At 55.9% G+C, this 15,200-nt stretch overlaps 1 protein-coding gene across 1 annotated transcript; it reads right to left on the reverse strand.

Annotated features, from left to right (window-relative positions):
* Positions 1 to 1,610: 1,610 nt before the first annotated feature.
* Positions 1,611 to 10,697, reverse strand: Ckm (creatine kinase, M-type). The gene is made up of 8 exons (XM_028893874.2): positions 10,590 to 10,697; positions 7,429 to 7,640; positions 6,727 to 6,881; positions 6,198 to 6,330; positions 4,563 to 4,734; positions 3,606 to 3,729; positions 2,775 to 2,964; positions 1,611 to 2,007 (listed from the first exon to the last, which is right to left on the reverse strand). Exons 2-8 carry the CDS (start codon positions 7,619 to 7,621, stop codon positions 1,829 to 1,831), a joined length of 1,146 nt encoding a protein of 381 aa, XP_028749707.1. The 5' UTR covers positions 7,622 to 7,640; positions 10,590 to 10,697; the 3' UTR covers positions 1,611 to 1,828.
* Positions 10,698 to 15,200: the final 4,503 nt, after the last annotated feature.

Genomic DNA, 15,200 nt, shown 5'->3' on the forward strand with positions numbered 1-15,200 from the left:
AGCTCTCCTTCTCTAAGACCTGGTCTTACTATTTATCTCTGAGTGCCCTTGGACTTTTTGGCAATCCTCCAGCCTCAGCCTCTTTTGTGCTGGGATTACAGGGTGCTACTACTGTGCCCACCTCTAGGGGCTCTCAACCCGTGTCCTTTTATTTTGAGAGCGTCTCTGTGACTCCTCAGCTTCTGTTCCGGATACCTGCTGCAGTGCCTAGCTTTTGGGTTGTTTTGGATCCCATGTAGCCCAGCCTGATCTCAAATGCTGCACAGCCAAGGCTAGCTTTGAACTCCTCATTCTCCTGCCTCCACCTCCTAAGTTCTGGAATTATAGGTATAGGACACTTGCTATGTAGACCAGGCTAGCCTCAAACTCAGAAATCCAACTGCATCTACCTCCTAACTGAGGGGCTTGGGGTGTCTGGCAATAATTGACTTCTGTTACCTACCCCTTTCAGTCTCAAAATCTTGCCCTCCCACATGCCCTCTGGCTCTTCCCTAGGACCAAAGATTCCCAACCTAAAGGACTTTCTAGTGAAGGTCCAACCCACACCCTCCACCTGGAAGCAGAAACTCGGGCAAAGACCTGCAGCCAAGGTGGGAGTGGATGAGCATGGAGAGCAAGAGTCAAAGGTCATTTGGCAGAGGGTTCGCCTGGCAAGGAGGAAGCCCTGAATTAGGTCCCCAGCAGGGCATGGTGGCACACACCTGTAATCCCAGCATTCAGGGAGCGAAAGCCAAATGATTAGAAGTTCAAGGTCAACAGATGCTCCTTGCCTTTAATCCCAGCACTTGGATGGCAGAGGCAGGCAGATCTCTGAGTTCAAGACCAGCCTGGTCTACATTGTAAGTTCCAGGACAGCCATGACTATGTAAAGAGACCTTGTCTCAAAAACAAAACAACCAAAAGTTCAAGGTTATTCTTGACTCTATAGTGAGTTGGAGGCCAACCTGGGCTACCCTGACTTTGAAGGAGCACCAACCACAGAAGGGGACTGTGGCAGATTTTTTTTTTAACTATTCCACATTATGTATTATTTGTGTATACGATGTGGAAGGGAACACCTTTGTCAAGACAACTCAGTTTGGGGAGTCGGTTCTTTCCTTCCCCCTTGACACGGGTTCTGGGACCAAACTCCCATCATCGGGCGAATACATCGAGTACTTTTCACCTGGCGAGTTCACCACTAACTGCCAGCGAAGAGGGCATGGTGAGTCTGCCTTGCCATCCCGGATTCAGGAGGCTGAGGCAGGAGGTTAATGCAAGTTTGAGTCCAGCCTGGGCTACATAGTAAGTGCATATAACACACACACACACACACATACACACACACACACACACACACACACAGAGCCAAGTACAGTGGTTTACTCCTCTAACCTCAGAACTTGGAAAGTGGAGGCAGGAGGATTAGAAATTCAAAGCTATCCTCAGCTACGTAGGGAATTCGAGGCCAGCCTGGGCTGCACGAAAGGCTGTATCAAAACTACAAAAAACCGTGCAGCTAGAGAGGGCGGAAGACAGGGCAGGAAACCAACGAGACGCCTAAGTGGGAAGCCACGGCCGGATACCTGAGTCCCCGCTCCCTCTCCCGCAGTAGCTGTCACACTCACAGCTAAGGCCACCACGGACTTTTATTTGAGGCTGGGCATGGGGAAGCAGCGTGCGCTCCAGATGCGCTCGGGAGCGCCCGGGCGGAGCTCCAGCTGGTGGGCGGGGCTCCGGAGAGACGGGTTCTCATTGGCCAGAAGCCAGAGGACAAAGCCCACTGATTGGACCTTCCGGGGGCGGGGCTCCAGATGCCCACCGCGGGCCGGTGAGGCAGGCGCGGCGCCTACTTCTGTGCAGGGATCATGTCGTCGATGGCCTGGCCCTTTTCCAGCTTCTTCTCCATCTCCACCATAAGCTTCACGCCGTCCACCACCAGCTGCACCTGTTCCACCTCGGACGAGCCCAGCCGATCGGCGTTGGAGATGTCGAACACGGCGCCCACGGCAGCCGTGTCCACGCCACCTGCGCCGGAGCAGAGGCCACGGAGGCATGAGCAGGGAGCAGAGGTGCGGGGACGCCCCTGTGCCCCACTGCAAACGCCTGAAACGGGGATTCGCTGTACACAGGTCACCGGCTCTCAATTCTGGGGACCACATGCCTGGATTTTATGGTGAGGTCCTCGCTCGACCATCCAACATGAAATTATAGTACAGGCCGGTATGAGAAATGGCTGAGTAGGTCAAGATGCTTGCTGATGAGACTGACGACCGACCTGTGTTCAATTCCCAGGACCCACATGGTGGAAGGAGAGAGCTGAAGCCGTGCTCTGACCTCGCACAAGTGTCGTGAAATGGGACTCACCTCTCTCACGCAGATAAATGAATTTAATTTTTAAAATACGCCGGGTGTGGCGGTACGCGCCTTTAATCTCAGCACTGGGGAGGCAGAGGCAGGAGGATCTCTGTGAGCTCAAGACCAGCCTGGTCTACAGAGTGAGTTCTGGGACATAGACTCTATGACTTGGAGAGTTTGAGGCCAGCCTGGTCTACAAAGCAAGTTTCAAACCAACCACAGTGACTGTCTCTGTGTGTGGGGTGGCCCCCGGGGCGGGGGGAGAGAACATGATGGTTAACAGTGAATGGCTGCCTGTGGTCCAATTGGCCTCACTCCATTTACTGGTTGGGACTCAGAGGCCCCACGGAAGGGTCAGGGACCTATGTAAAATGCACATCAAATAGCTTTGACCCCGGAACTTGCAGGGGTGCCCCCTCCCCAGATGCGGCCCATACCTGTGCCGCGCTTTTGCAGACGCAGGCGGGTGAGAATCTCTTCGAATTTGGCATGCTTGCTGAGGTTCGCCAGCTTCACGTGCACGCCTCCGCGCAGCCCGGTGCCCAGGTTGGAGGGGCAGGTGAGCACGTAGCCCAGGTGCTCGTTCCACATGAAGGGGTGACCAGCCTTCTTGAAGATTTCCTCAATCTGAGGGGGGGGCGAGAGGGCATCGGGGGTTGGTGCCTGGGGGGGGGGTTTCTGAGGGACAGGTGTTAGGATGTAGGTGGGCGTGGGGTTACCAAGGGGTGGGAGTGGAGAACCAACCCGGAGGAGTTCTGGAGAGAGGCGTAGGGCAAAAGTGGGGGCAGGCTTCAGACCCTGGGTGTGGGGATGGGGCTTAGATTGGGCACGGGGTGGGCGGTGCGGGGCTTCGAAAATAGGTGAGGTGCGTTCTGAAAGGTGGGGTTCAGGCTAGGGCTGGGATTAAGAAAGTTGGCAGGATGGGTTAGGGGTGTCTGAGTTGGGGAAGGGTTGGGGCCTTCTTGGGGAGATGGGTAGGGGTGGAATCAAAAAGAGCAGAGCTTGGTCTCTGTGTGTGTGCGCGTGCGTGCGTGCGTGCGTGTGTGTGTGTGTGTGTGTGTGTGTGTGTGTGTGTGTGTATGTAGGTAAGAGGTGGAGATTGGAAAGTGGGTGGGGGAAAGCCTGTTGATACCCGAGGAAGGAGTCTTGGGAACTGGGCATGGTGGTTTGGAAGGGCGGGGCTGGGTCTAGGAAGGGGCGTGACTCTACAAAGTGGGTGTTGCGGTCAGGATGTAGTCCCAGGTCCCCGAGGAGGGGCAGACACCCACCTTCTGCAGGCCCACGCAGAAGCGGCGGAAGACCTCCTTCATGTTGCCCCCCTTCTCCATGGAGATGACGCGGAGGTGGTCCTCCTCGTTCACCCACACCAGGAAGCTTTTGTTGTCGTTGTGCCTAAGAAGGGGCAACCCGAGCCCCAGAAGTTAGCAGGAGTTCCACGGCCCCGGAAAGTAAATGCATTCCTTTGTCCAAACACAGTCCCTCCCTTTGGGCACCGGGGGACATGAATGAGGTGCACCTGGTTCCCAGTCACACGTCTGCAAAACTTCAGTCTCAGCTTGACTCCTCGCCTTCCGGGCACCGACCGGGTATCCTGGCACCCAGAAGGCTGAGGCGGGAAGAGCTGGTGTATGAGGCCAGCCTGGGCAACAGAGTGAGTGCGGAGCCAGCAGAGGATACGGTGGCAATGCACCTCCTGTGACCACAAGGTCATATGGACAATGTTTATCTGCAGATCCCAAGCTTCGCATGCCAGGATTCTGAGATTTCAACTGTCTTCAGGGTTGTTTTTTTTTTCTTTCCCGAGCCAGGGTTTCTCTGTGTAGCTTTGCGCCTTTCCTGGAACTCGCTTTGGAGACCAGGCTGGCCTTGAACTCACAGAAATTCACCTGCCTCTGCCTCCCGAGTGCTGGGACTAAAGGCGTGTGCCACCACTGCTTCTTTTCAATTTTTATTTTGAGGCCCAGCCTGGCTTCAAACTCACTGTAGTCTGGCTGGCCCTGAGCTGGGAACCTCCTGCCTAGGTCTCCCCAGTGGCTGGAATGAGAGGCCTATGCCAGGAGGCCTGGCTGATGAAAGCGCCTCACTGTGCTTCTTTGGTCCGAGTTTTCTGAACCATGACACCTGACCAGGGCTAGGCAGGGTTAGAAGGCAAGGTCATGGGCTCAGTTGATGGAGAAGGGCCGGGGGGCTGGAAAGAAAGTGGAGGGACCAGGAGAGGGACTCACCAGATGCCACGGGCGTCAGGCCAGTCTCGGGCCATGCCTGAGGCCAGCAGCAGAGGGGACACAGGCTTGTCAAACAGGAAGTGGTCATCGATGAGCTGCTGCTGCTCCTGCTCCGTCATGCTCTTCAGAGGGTAGTACTTGCCTTTGAATTCGCCTGTCAGGCTGTTAAGAGCTGAGGGGCGGGCCACAGGAGAGCGATCAACATCCTGTCTCGCCTCAGCTGGGGTACCAAGGACCCCACATTGCTGCCCTTGACACCCTGAGCCTGGACATCAAAGGGGTCTCCAAACCACCCACACTCCACATCTAAACCGTGTCCCCCCATGTGCCCATGTCCCCACGGACATAAAGCAGACCCTCCCACCCAGTCTACCTGCAAGAGCGTGTGATTCCTGGACCTGGCTTTTATGATGTTTGTTTCTGAGACTAAGCCTCATCTTGTCGCCTAACCCGACCTCCAACTCCCTATGCATGGCTCAATCACAGAGGGCTTAAGAGTGGCCTCTCTAGGGATGGGCGGCAGCGGCAGGCGGAGCTCTGTAACTTCGAGGCCAGCCTGATCTACATAGTGAGTTCCAGGACTCTGTAGAGAGACCCTACCTCAAAAAAAAAAAAAAAAAAAAAAAAAGCCATTGTAGAATTTACACCTTGTGCCAGCTAAGGGCACACACTTGTAATCCTAGCATCTGAGAGGCTGAGGCGGGAGGTTCACTAGTTGGAGGCCAGTCAGGACTACACTGGGAATCTCTGTCTCAATTAGACAAGAGAAAGAGAAATTTACAGTGACGACTATAAACATTTGATTTTGGGTTTTTTTCTTTTCTTCCTTCCTTCCTTCCTTTCTTTTTTTGTTTTGTTTTGTTTTGTTTTGTTTTGTTTTTTTGAGACAGGGTTCCTTTATGTAACAGCCCTGGCTGTCCTGGATCTCACTCTGTAGCCCAGGCTGGCCTTGAACTCACAGAGATCCACTTGCCTCTGCCTCCCAGAGTGCTGGGATCAAAAGTGTGTGCCACCACCACCTGGCCTGCACAGATTTCTTTCTTTCTTTTTTCTTTTCTTTTCTTTCTTTCTTTCTTTCTTTTTTTGTTTGTTTTTCAAAACAGGGTTTTTCTGTGTAGCCTTGGAGCCTGCCCTGGAACTCACTTGGTAGCCCAGGCTGGCCTTGAACTCACAGAGATCCGCCTGTCTCCGCCTCTTGAGTGCTGGGATTAAAGGCGTGTGCCACTACCGCCTGGCGATTTCTTGTTTTTGAGGCAGAGTCTCACTATGAATCCAAGCTGGCCTTCAATTCGTGTTGATCCTCCTGCCTCAGTAGGGTGCCAAGCCCAGGCCAGCTAACAGGAGCAACCCTCTGTGGGTTCTCCGCCACACTTGCCAGATTCCCGGTTTTGTCGCCTCACCCATTTGGAGAAATCTCAGCTGCAACAATGTTTGCTGAATTAATGAATCATCAAGTAAATGAGTGAATGAGTGATGCGTGAACAATGAGTAGGAAGACTCCGGGGTAGCTGAGTGCAGGACTTCCCAGGCCGCCTCAGTGTGAGATGCTCGGAGCACAGGTAATGCAGCCAGCCTCCTAGTGACGAAGCCAGCTCTAGCGGAACCGGAACCGGGCGCAGCTGTTGGGGACCTCACCTTCCACGGAGAGCTTCTCCACGGCGCGGCGCTCTCCGCGGGAGCAGTGCGGGGGCAGCGTGTAGCCCTTGATGCTGCGGCCAGTGCGCACGCGGCTGCTCAGCACGTAGTTGGGGTCCAGGTCGTCGCCGCCCTGGGGAGCGATGGGGTGTCAGGGAAGGCAGACCTGGCCAGCCCTGGTCTCCCCAAGAATCCCGTGGGTGGGGCTCTCACTCCAGGTGCTCTGAGTCTCACTGCAAACCTTCCAGGGTGTCCCCAGCCCTCCCGGCTGTTCCCCATGTCCTCCCGGATCTCCCCACTTCCTCCTGGGTCTCCCCAGGCCCCCTTGGGCCTCCCCTAGACTCTTCCAGGTCCCCAAGTTGGGTCTGAGCTTCCTGCGCCCCACCCAGCCTCACTGCCCACCACCCCCTCCTACCCTCAGGATGCTGGGGTCCCATTTCCTGGGGGTGTGCTTATCTCTCCAGCCCTCCCTCTGTCTGTATCTGTCTCCCCACCTCTGTGCCTGCCCCGCTTCTTGGGGGTCACTGACCTTGAGGTTCTCGTGGTTGAGGTCGGTCTTATGCTTGTCTGTAGGTTTGTAGCCGCCATGGCGGTCCTGGATGATGGGGTCAAACAGGTCCTTGAAGACCGTGTAGGACTCCTCATCACCGGCCACACAGCCCACCGTCATGATGAAGGGGTGACCTGCGGGGTGGGGTGAGGTCAGCGCCGGAAGCTTAGGCATGTGACAGATGTAGGTGTCCAATATGGGAAAAAGAGCCATCTCAGGGTCCAGGTGAATGGGACCAAAGATGTTAGTGCTCCTTGGAGTCCCCAAATCATAGTATCTCAGCCCAAAATGGAGAAAAGCTCAAACAGTTCACCTCCACAAAGGATCCAGGTAAGAGGCTTGAATGACCCTCTCACGGGTGGGGACTGCAGAGCAGTGGAGGAGCCCCTGCCTAGAATCCCCCAGTGAGGGGCTGGGGGTGTGGCTCAGTGGTAGAGCCCCTGCCTAGAATCCCCCAGTGAGGGGCTGGGGTATGGCTCAGTGGTAGAGCCCCTGCCTAGAATCCCCCAGTGAGGGGCTGGGGGTGTGACTCAGTGGTGGACTAGTTACCTACCATGCAGGAAGTCCTAGATTTCACTCAAAGGAAGGGAGGGTGGGAAGGAGCCCAGGCTCCCCGGGAGAGGCAGGAGTCTGCCCAGTGGCCTCCGTCCCTCTGGTCTGTCTGTCCCAGTATAGGCTCACCTGGGTTGTCCACCCCAGTCTGGATGACATCATCCAGAGTGAAGCCGGAAGGGGTCTCCTTGTCGCGAAGCTTCTTGTAGAGGTCGGGGGTCAGCACCTTGGCCATGTGGTTGTTGTGCTTGCTGAGGTCGGGGTACTCTTCCTCGGGTTTGTAGTTCAGCTTGAACTTGTTGTGAGTGTTACCGAACGGCATGGTGGCGGCTTGGGGGACCCTGCGCAGGCGGAGGGGATGGTGAGCTCAGACTCAAGTACCCAGCTGCTGGGCGCTTGAAGCGGGAGGAGTCCTCTCCCCGAGAACCCCAGCCTAAGTTGGCCTGATGTGGCCACGTTCTGGCTGGGTGACCGTCCTAGGGACCCAGTCTCTCTAGCTGGGAAAGAGGGTGAGACCTTTTGTCCCAAGCCAGAGAAGTATGGTGATAAAGAAAAAAATTAGAATCTGGGGGCTGGGGCTCAGTTGGCAGAGCGCATGCCCAGCATGCACAGGACCCTGGGTTTGGTTCCCAGCAAAACCGGATATGGAGGCTCATGCTTGTAATCCCAGCACTTAGAGGATCAGAAGTTCAAGGTCATCCTCAGCTACATAGAGAGTTGGAGGCTAGCCCCAGCTACATGGGACTGTCTTAACCCAGGGGGACTGAATAGAGAGAGGCCTTGGCTGGACATGATGGCCCTGAAGCTGAGGCAGGAGAATTGCAGTGAATTCAAGGCCAGCCTGGCCTACAGAGTGAGACCCTGCCTTTCCATAAATAAAATGGATAAAAAGAGCAAAGGGTCTGGAATCTGATGGCCCGCGTTTGCATCTCAGCTCTTCGTCTTGCGACAAGCTGTGTGGCTTTGAGCAACTTGTTTGAGTCTCTGTTTCCTTATCTATAAAGTGGAGGCTGTGACAGTGCTCACCTCTTTGGAGGGATCTGAGGACAGGTAAAGCACCTGGGCCAGTGCCTGGCATATGACACGCATTGTCTTATTCAGTTATTGCTCTGGGGTCTGTGATGGTTTGGATGAGAATGGTTCCCACACGCTCTCATTTGAATGCTTGGTACCCAGTTGGTGGGACTGTTTGGGAAGGATGGGGAGGTGTGGCCTTGTGGGGGAGGTTTGTCAGTGGGGGTGGCTCTCTTTGCCTCCTGGTTGTGGATAAAGATGGACACTCTCAGCAACTGCTCCAGCACCGTGCCTGCCTGCCCGCCTGCCGATACGCTCTCCGCCGTGATGGTCATGGACTCTAACCCTCTGGTACTGTGAGCCCTAAATTAATGCTTTCCTTTTTAAATTGCCTTGGCTGTGGTGTTTTTTCACAGAAGTTGAAAACCAATGCCAACAAGCTGTGAGGTCCCAAGGAGAGATTGTATGTGTGCCCCTGAGAGAACGGATAAAGGCTCCATTGAGAGTCCCAATCCAAATCAGTCCAGGTGAGGGCATAGGACAGGTCCAGGATGCCCACCTCTGAGTCCCTCTGCCTCTGGGTGTCTACAGGGCCCCTGCTCCAAATGCACATTCCTAAATCACTGCTGTGTGGCCCCAGGCTAGTGACTGGACCCCCCTGACGTCTGTATCCTGGGGACCGAGGCTTTCCCATGGGACAGGCAGATCTCTGAGTTGGAGTGGCTGGTAGGATCTGGCATCTGGCATGAAACCACAGCCGGGACTCTAGCGGCTACTGTTACGTGTTCATTTGTATGTGGGGTCATGCCTGTGCATGGCTGTGCACGTTCGAACGGTGGCTAAAAGGTGACCTCAGGGGCTGTCAACTTTGTCTTTTTGGTTTTGTTTATTTGTTTTGAGGCAGGGTCTCTCATAGGCCTGGAGCTAGGCTGGCCGGCCATCGAGACCCAGGGATCCATCTGTCCCATTTTACCAGCAATGGGATTACAGATATTCCAGGCCACAGCCAGCTTTTTTTTTTTTTCTCCGTTTTTCGAGACATGGTTTCTCTGTGTAGCCCTGGCTGTCCTGGATCTCACTCTGCAGACCAGGCTGGCCTTGAACCCAGAGATCTGCCTGCCTCTGCCTCCCCAGTGCTGGGATTAAAGGCCTGTGCCACCACTGCCTGGCTCAACTCTTTGTTTGTTTTTGTTAAGAGTCGTGGATTCTGGTATTTGAACTAGGTCCTGCTGCTCACAAAGCAAACTGTATGCTGCTGGAGCCCTTTCTCCAGACTTATCACTTTTATTACAATTGTTATTATTTTATTGCCTTTTATTACTAGACCCCTGCAGGTCTGACAATGGGGGACATCCGTGCCTCCGATCAGGGCTGGAAGGCAATGGGGAAAGGCGGACCAAGTTGAGCGAGGGGGGTGGGGCAGGACAGAGACCCAAAGCCCTTGAAGCTGCAGCCTGGTGGCTATTTTTAGATGCTCCCCATCCCCCACCGCACCTGCCCCTCCGCTCATGCCGGCTCGCCTTGCACTAAGTCAGCATAGAGACAGGTGGGCTGGGGTGGCCAGGACACAGGGCCAGGCCCCGGGGCTCAAGGACACTCTGGGCTTCCAGCCCAGACCGCTCCCTTCAGAAGGTGCCCCCCCACAGCATGTCATGGACACCCCAGGAGACACTGAGGCCAGAGACAGAAGTCAAGCACCCTCGGATCCCCCAACACGACCCATCACAGACTCCCTAAGATCACAAGGTAAACTGAGTCATGGAGTCACACCCTCGAGATCCCAGAGACAGCCAGACAAAGGGACTCAGGAGGGCCAGGGGACTGTAACACAGCTCATCACAAGACACTGACAATTTGAGTTTGATCCCCACACGGGGTGGAAGGAGAGACCCTCTGACCTCTGTCACATGGGCATTGTGACCTGGTCCCCCACCCCACACACAAAATAAACGTCATGATCCTTAAAACTTAACAGCCAACGAGAGAGCGTCGGGGACAGTGAGGCCCAAGGTCACAGGGACGAAACACAGACCCACAGGGCAACAGAGTTGACAGGTATCATGGAGACACCCGCCTCCTTCCGAGGATAAATTCTGCTCAGCGCTGGTCCCAGTCGGCCCTGCCTCGCAAGCGGGGGACACTTGGCAGCTGCTGAGACCTCAGTGGGGACGTCTGTCCCCACAACTTGTGCTGCAGAATTCACAAGCATGACACTACCGGGCGAGCGGACCCTGGGACTGCCCGTCCCCCACCCCGTGGCTCCCCGCAGGCCCTACCTGGCTGGGCGGCTCGGGAGAGGCTGTCGCTGTCCTGGAGGGAATGCTGACCCGGGGGCAGAGCCCGCAGCCCCTGGGTTATATAGAGGGGCCGTCGGGGTGTGGTTGGCCAGGAGGGGCTGTCCCCAGGGGGGAGCCCCCGAGGGCAGCTGAGCTTTCAGCTCATTGCCCGGGCACCATGCCCATCCCCAACCCAGGCGTGCTGTGTGCCCGGCCCCATGGCCTTGTATGGGCTGCCCCAGGGGCTGCTGGCCTGTTCCCCGGTTCCCAGACCAAGTGCTGAGTCGAGCTGGCCGGGGACAGCTGGCCCCCCGCCGGGAACATGGAACAGGAATACTTTGAGTGTCCCAGGCACGTAGGAGCCCTGGCCCCCTGAGCCTCTTGTAGCGTGCCTCAGGCCCCTGCAGCTGTGGGGGCACCCAGCACCCTCCCCTGGGCCCCACTGCTTGCTGAGAACCAGCAGCTGGGAGATCCATTCCAGTTTGGTTTTGTGTTTTTGAAACAGGGTCTTACTCTGTAGCCAAGGCTAGCCTGGAACCCACTATAATATAGTCCAGGCTGGCCTCAGATTTGTGACAATCCTCCTGCCTCAGCCTCCCAAGTAGGATCACATGCCTGACTTCACTTTCGTATTTACTTATTTTGGCTTTTTGAGACCGGCTCTTACTATGTGACTTTGAACTCATGATAAACCCTGCCTCAGCCTCGCAAGTTGCTGGGATTCCAGGTGTGTGCCATCTTTTGTAGCTGGGGTTCAGAACCCGGGACCTCATGCGCGCCAGGCAGGTGCTGTTTCCCGGGGAGCCACATCGCTATCCTGCAGCACCTGGGGGGGGGTTTGCAGTGAGAGCCAAGGGCCCCCGGACCCTGGGGAGGACACAGGCCTGTGGTCACCCAGCTGCAGAGATGGCAATGGCCACGGCAAAGTTCTAGAACCAGGTGCAGTTTCACCCCAGGAGCCCCGGCACCGGCCGCTCCCACCGTTGTGGAACTGACAAAGGAAGAAGCCAGCAGAAAACCTACTCGAGGGGAGGCGAGCCTGGGCCGAGGGCAAGTGGTGGTCACCCTCGGCCTGCCCCCGGCCCTGGATCCACCGGGGACAGGGTTATTTTTAGAGCGAGCTTCTCCGCCGTGTCTATGGAGCCCAAGACCCGGGCACTGGGATGGGGGGGCTCAGGCAGCAGGTGTTGGGGGGGCCACCACGTGTCCGGGTTAATTATAACCAGGCATCTCGGGTGTCCCCAGGCCTTGCCTCCATACATGGGCAGCTTGGACCCCTGGTGGCCGCTCCCGTCCCCAGGGAAAGGTAGGCTGGGTGGTCCCAGAGCTGTGCAGGGCAGATGGAGCAGGACGTGGTATGACGGGAGCCTTTTGCACCTCAGCTGTGACCAAGGACCTCAGCTGTGACCAAGGAGGGGACATATGGAAGTGGGACCAGCAAGGAGGAAGCTTCCTCCTCTGCCTGGGAGGCGCCGGGATTGCAGGGACTGGACCACCTTCTTCAGGACTGCCTCGGGCTCCTCTGGATTCCTGCTGGGGTATCTAACTAGTCTTCACTCCACTCTCCTCCATTTCTGCCCAGACTGGCAAGGGTAGCCTGTTCTAGGGGCAGAAAAGGGAAGAAGTGCTTTTAAAATGTACTTGAGGTTCAGCCTCTGGCCCTGGCACCCCATGTTCCTTGCCGGCCCGGTCAGATGGGCAAAGATCTCCTCCAGGGTCGTAGAAGGTGATGGCCAGAGAACCAACAGGAACTAGGTTTCAAGAGTTCAAGGCTAGCCTGGTCTATAGAGCAAGTTCCAGGACAGCCTGGGCTACAACACAGAGAAACCCTGTCTCGACAAAACAAAACAAAACCCCCAAAACAAAAATGTAAGTTTATTGAATACTTGCTGGGAAAACAAAGGGGGTTCCCTGACCCCTCCTGGCCGGTACAGACAGGTCAATAGGCCTTTGAAGGGTGGCAGATCACAGCACTATTTCAGACAGGGTAAATCAAGGCAGGCCTCTGAGGAGGGGATGTGACATCTGAGGTGGAGAGAGCCAGCGGTGCAGGGAGGGGGCTGAGGGAAGGGCAGGTGCCAAGGTCCTGAGGCAGGAGCCTTGAGGGTAGACGGGAACAGACACCGTTGGGAAAGGGACCCCTGGGGATAGTTTCTGCTGTCTATCCGCATCTGATGGGAGCCACTGAAGGTTATAGGCAGGGAGAGGCGGGCTGCAGCCACGTCATGCACTCCGGGCCCCTGAGACCCCTCATGGGTGAGGGGGAGAGACGCCGCCGTGGAAGTCGGAGGACAGTTCCTGGGAGTCCGCTCCTTCCTTCCGTTCTGTGGATTCCAGGAATTGAACTCAGGCTGTCGGGCTTGGCTGCAAGCAAGCGCCTTTACCGCCGATCCACCTTGCCAGCCCCTCGGCAGTCTTTTTGGGCTACATGTAGATTTTCTACGCCTTGGGTGGGGGTGGGGGTGTGGGGGATCCTGTGGTTCTGTGTCACTTGTCTTTTGAGATGCAGGCCTAACATATGGGGGACTCAGTTTCCCAGAATGACTTGCAGTCACAGGTTAATCATGTGACCTGGGATGAGCCAGTCAAAGGTAGACTCTTCCTGCAAGAAGGTCAACTATGGGGGGGGGGAGGCTAGTGTGGGTGCTGATGCTAAGTACTGCTCTGAGTACTTACACAGTAACTCAGTCTCTCACCAGTGAGGCTCAGAGAGGTCAAGCAACCAGCCCAAGGGCAAACAGCTAGGAAGGGGTAGAGCTGCTGATCAGAGGGGCACAGGGCGGCCGAGAGGGTGTAGAGTTTTAGTGAAAATGACGTCCTGGCCTCTCGGCGTTGTCAGGCTGTGTCCTCAGGCCCTAGTCCTTCAGGACTGGTCATGTCTGCCCCTGCCTGTGTCACGCTGCTGCCCCCCTGCTAGGGTGTGAGAGTTAGTGGGTGGAACTGAGATCGGTCAGGAGCCCCAAGTCTTGAGAAGGTTGGGGCCCAGGCAGTCCTGGACCCCACAGAGACCTTCCTGCCTCTGTTTCCAGAGTGATACCACCACAGGCAGACGCCACCAGGCTGTATTTTGTTCGTTAGCAGTTTTGAGGTCTTACAACCATGTAGCCCAGGCTAGCTTGGAACTCCTAGACACTTGTCCTATCTCGGTATCCCAGTTGCTGGGATTAGAGGCATGAACGGCCTTCTCGACTGAGGTCTCTGCAAACATTTCTGCCTCTCAGGGCCTCAGTTTCTTCATCTTCACGTGGGCCTGGCTGGGGAGCCTACCTCGGGGTATGGATAGCTGAGTGGCTTAAGGATGTCTTGAGGCCTTGGCTGTGTGATCTTGAGAAGGCACTCGACCTCTCTGTGCCTCATCATCCTCTCACAATGGAGAGTGGACGGCAGTAATTTGCACGGAGGATTTGGTACAGGCCCCGCTTGGGGTGTGCAGCCTGCTGGGACCGAGGCCAGTCTAACCACGGTGCCTCCCTGGTGGTTTGCTCCTAATCTTTATCTCCTGTAATCCTCGGAGGCTGCGCGTGTGCAGATAAGGAAACGGGTCACGTGAGGAGATTAGGATGTGGACACAGAGCTACCCATCCCAACTCACGGAATCAGGTCTCTCCTTCTACCAGATGGGTCCCAGGGATCGAACTCAGGCTGTCAGGCTTGGCAGCAAGCTCCTTCAGCCACTGAGGCTTCTCACCCACCCCACCCAAAGACCTTTGGAGGAACTGCTTACAACAGGTTCCAGAAAGTAGGTTCCCTCTCTGGATCTGGTTCTGTAGACCAGGTACCGGCGGCCAGAGATTGTGTGTGTGTGTGTGTGTGTGTGTCACACAGCCAGCAAATGACACAGCTGGGATCTGCATCTGCTTCAGGATGAGCGTGTGGCAGATCCATTGTTAGTGTCCAAAGACCAAAACGAACGACGGGGTGGAGCCCTCTTCAGTCCTGGGCCCTAGAAATAACCAGAAACGTTACAACGTGAGTTTGAATTTATGTCCAGGCTTCAATCCACACTCAGGCTCCAAGGAGGTTGCCCTGCGCTTGGGTATTTACAGTTTCCATGTGGCAGATGCCTGACGACCCGGAGTGTGCAGGGGTGAAGACTCTGGGGCCCACGAGGCTGCGAGCCCCGGAAGCGTGTGTGTGTGTGTGTGTGTGTGTGTGTCTCGCAGAGGACTTCTTGGGGAAGGACACCCCGGCCTGGGCTCCCGAGGATGCGCACGCCGCGGGCTGCTCCGTGGACCCGCAGCACCCTCTTGCGGCCTCCTCGCGCACTGCAGGGACTTTTCTCGATGGTTCTAACCCGATTCGATCAACCAGTCACCCTGCAAATATTTCTTGTGCACCTACATCATACTGCGATGCAATCTTGGCCTTGAGAAAAGCAAAAGAAAGACAAGGCACTACTTGTAGAATATTATAGACCCAAGAGCCAACATTAAGGGATTCTTAGCTGCTGGGCCCTGAGAAGCGCGGCGTGGGGGGCATGGGTCTGCACTCCCAACTCTTGAAGAGATTGAGGCAGGAGGACTGTGAATTTGAGCTCAGCTGAGCTTCATAGGGAGACACTGTCCCCCCAAAGTAAAACAAAGATAACTTAGGATATAGTGGCTGTAATTC

Source organism: Peromyscus leucopus, chromosome 1 (genome assembly GCF_004664715.2).
Source record: "Peromyscus leucopus breed LL Stock chromosome 1, UCI_PerLeu_2.1, whole genome shotgun sequence".
Classification (NCBI taxonomy): Eukaryota; Metazoa; Chordata; class Mammalia; order Rodentia; family Cricetidae; genus Peromyscus; species Peromyscus leucopus.

What these genes read in the sequence shown, in the direction of transcription:
- Ckm (XM_028893874.2), bottom strand. Translation starts at nt 7,621, where the DNA reads ATGCCGTTCGGTAACACTCACAACAAGTTCAAGCTGAACTACAAACCC. An exon ending in CCTGACGCCCGTGGCATCTG is followed by an intron (nt 3,730 to 4,562) that starts GTGAGTCCCTCT and finishes GCCCCTTCTTAG; the next exon opens with GCACAACGACAACAAAAGCT. An exon ending in TCTGCAAAAGCGCGGCACAG is followed by an intron (nt 2,008 to 2,774) that starts GTATGGGCCGCA and finishes GCTCCGGCGCAG; the next exon opens with GTGGCGTGGACACGGCTGCC.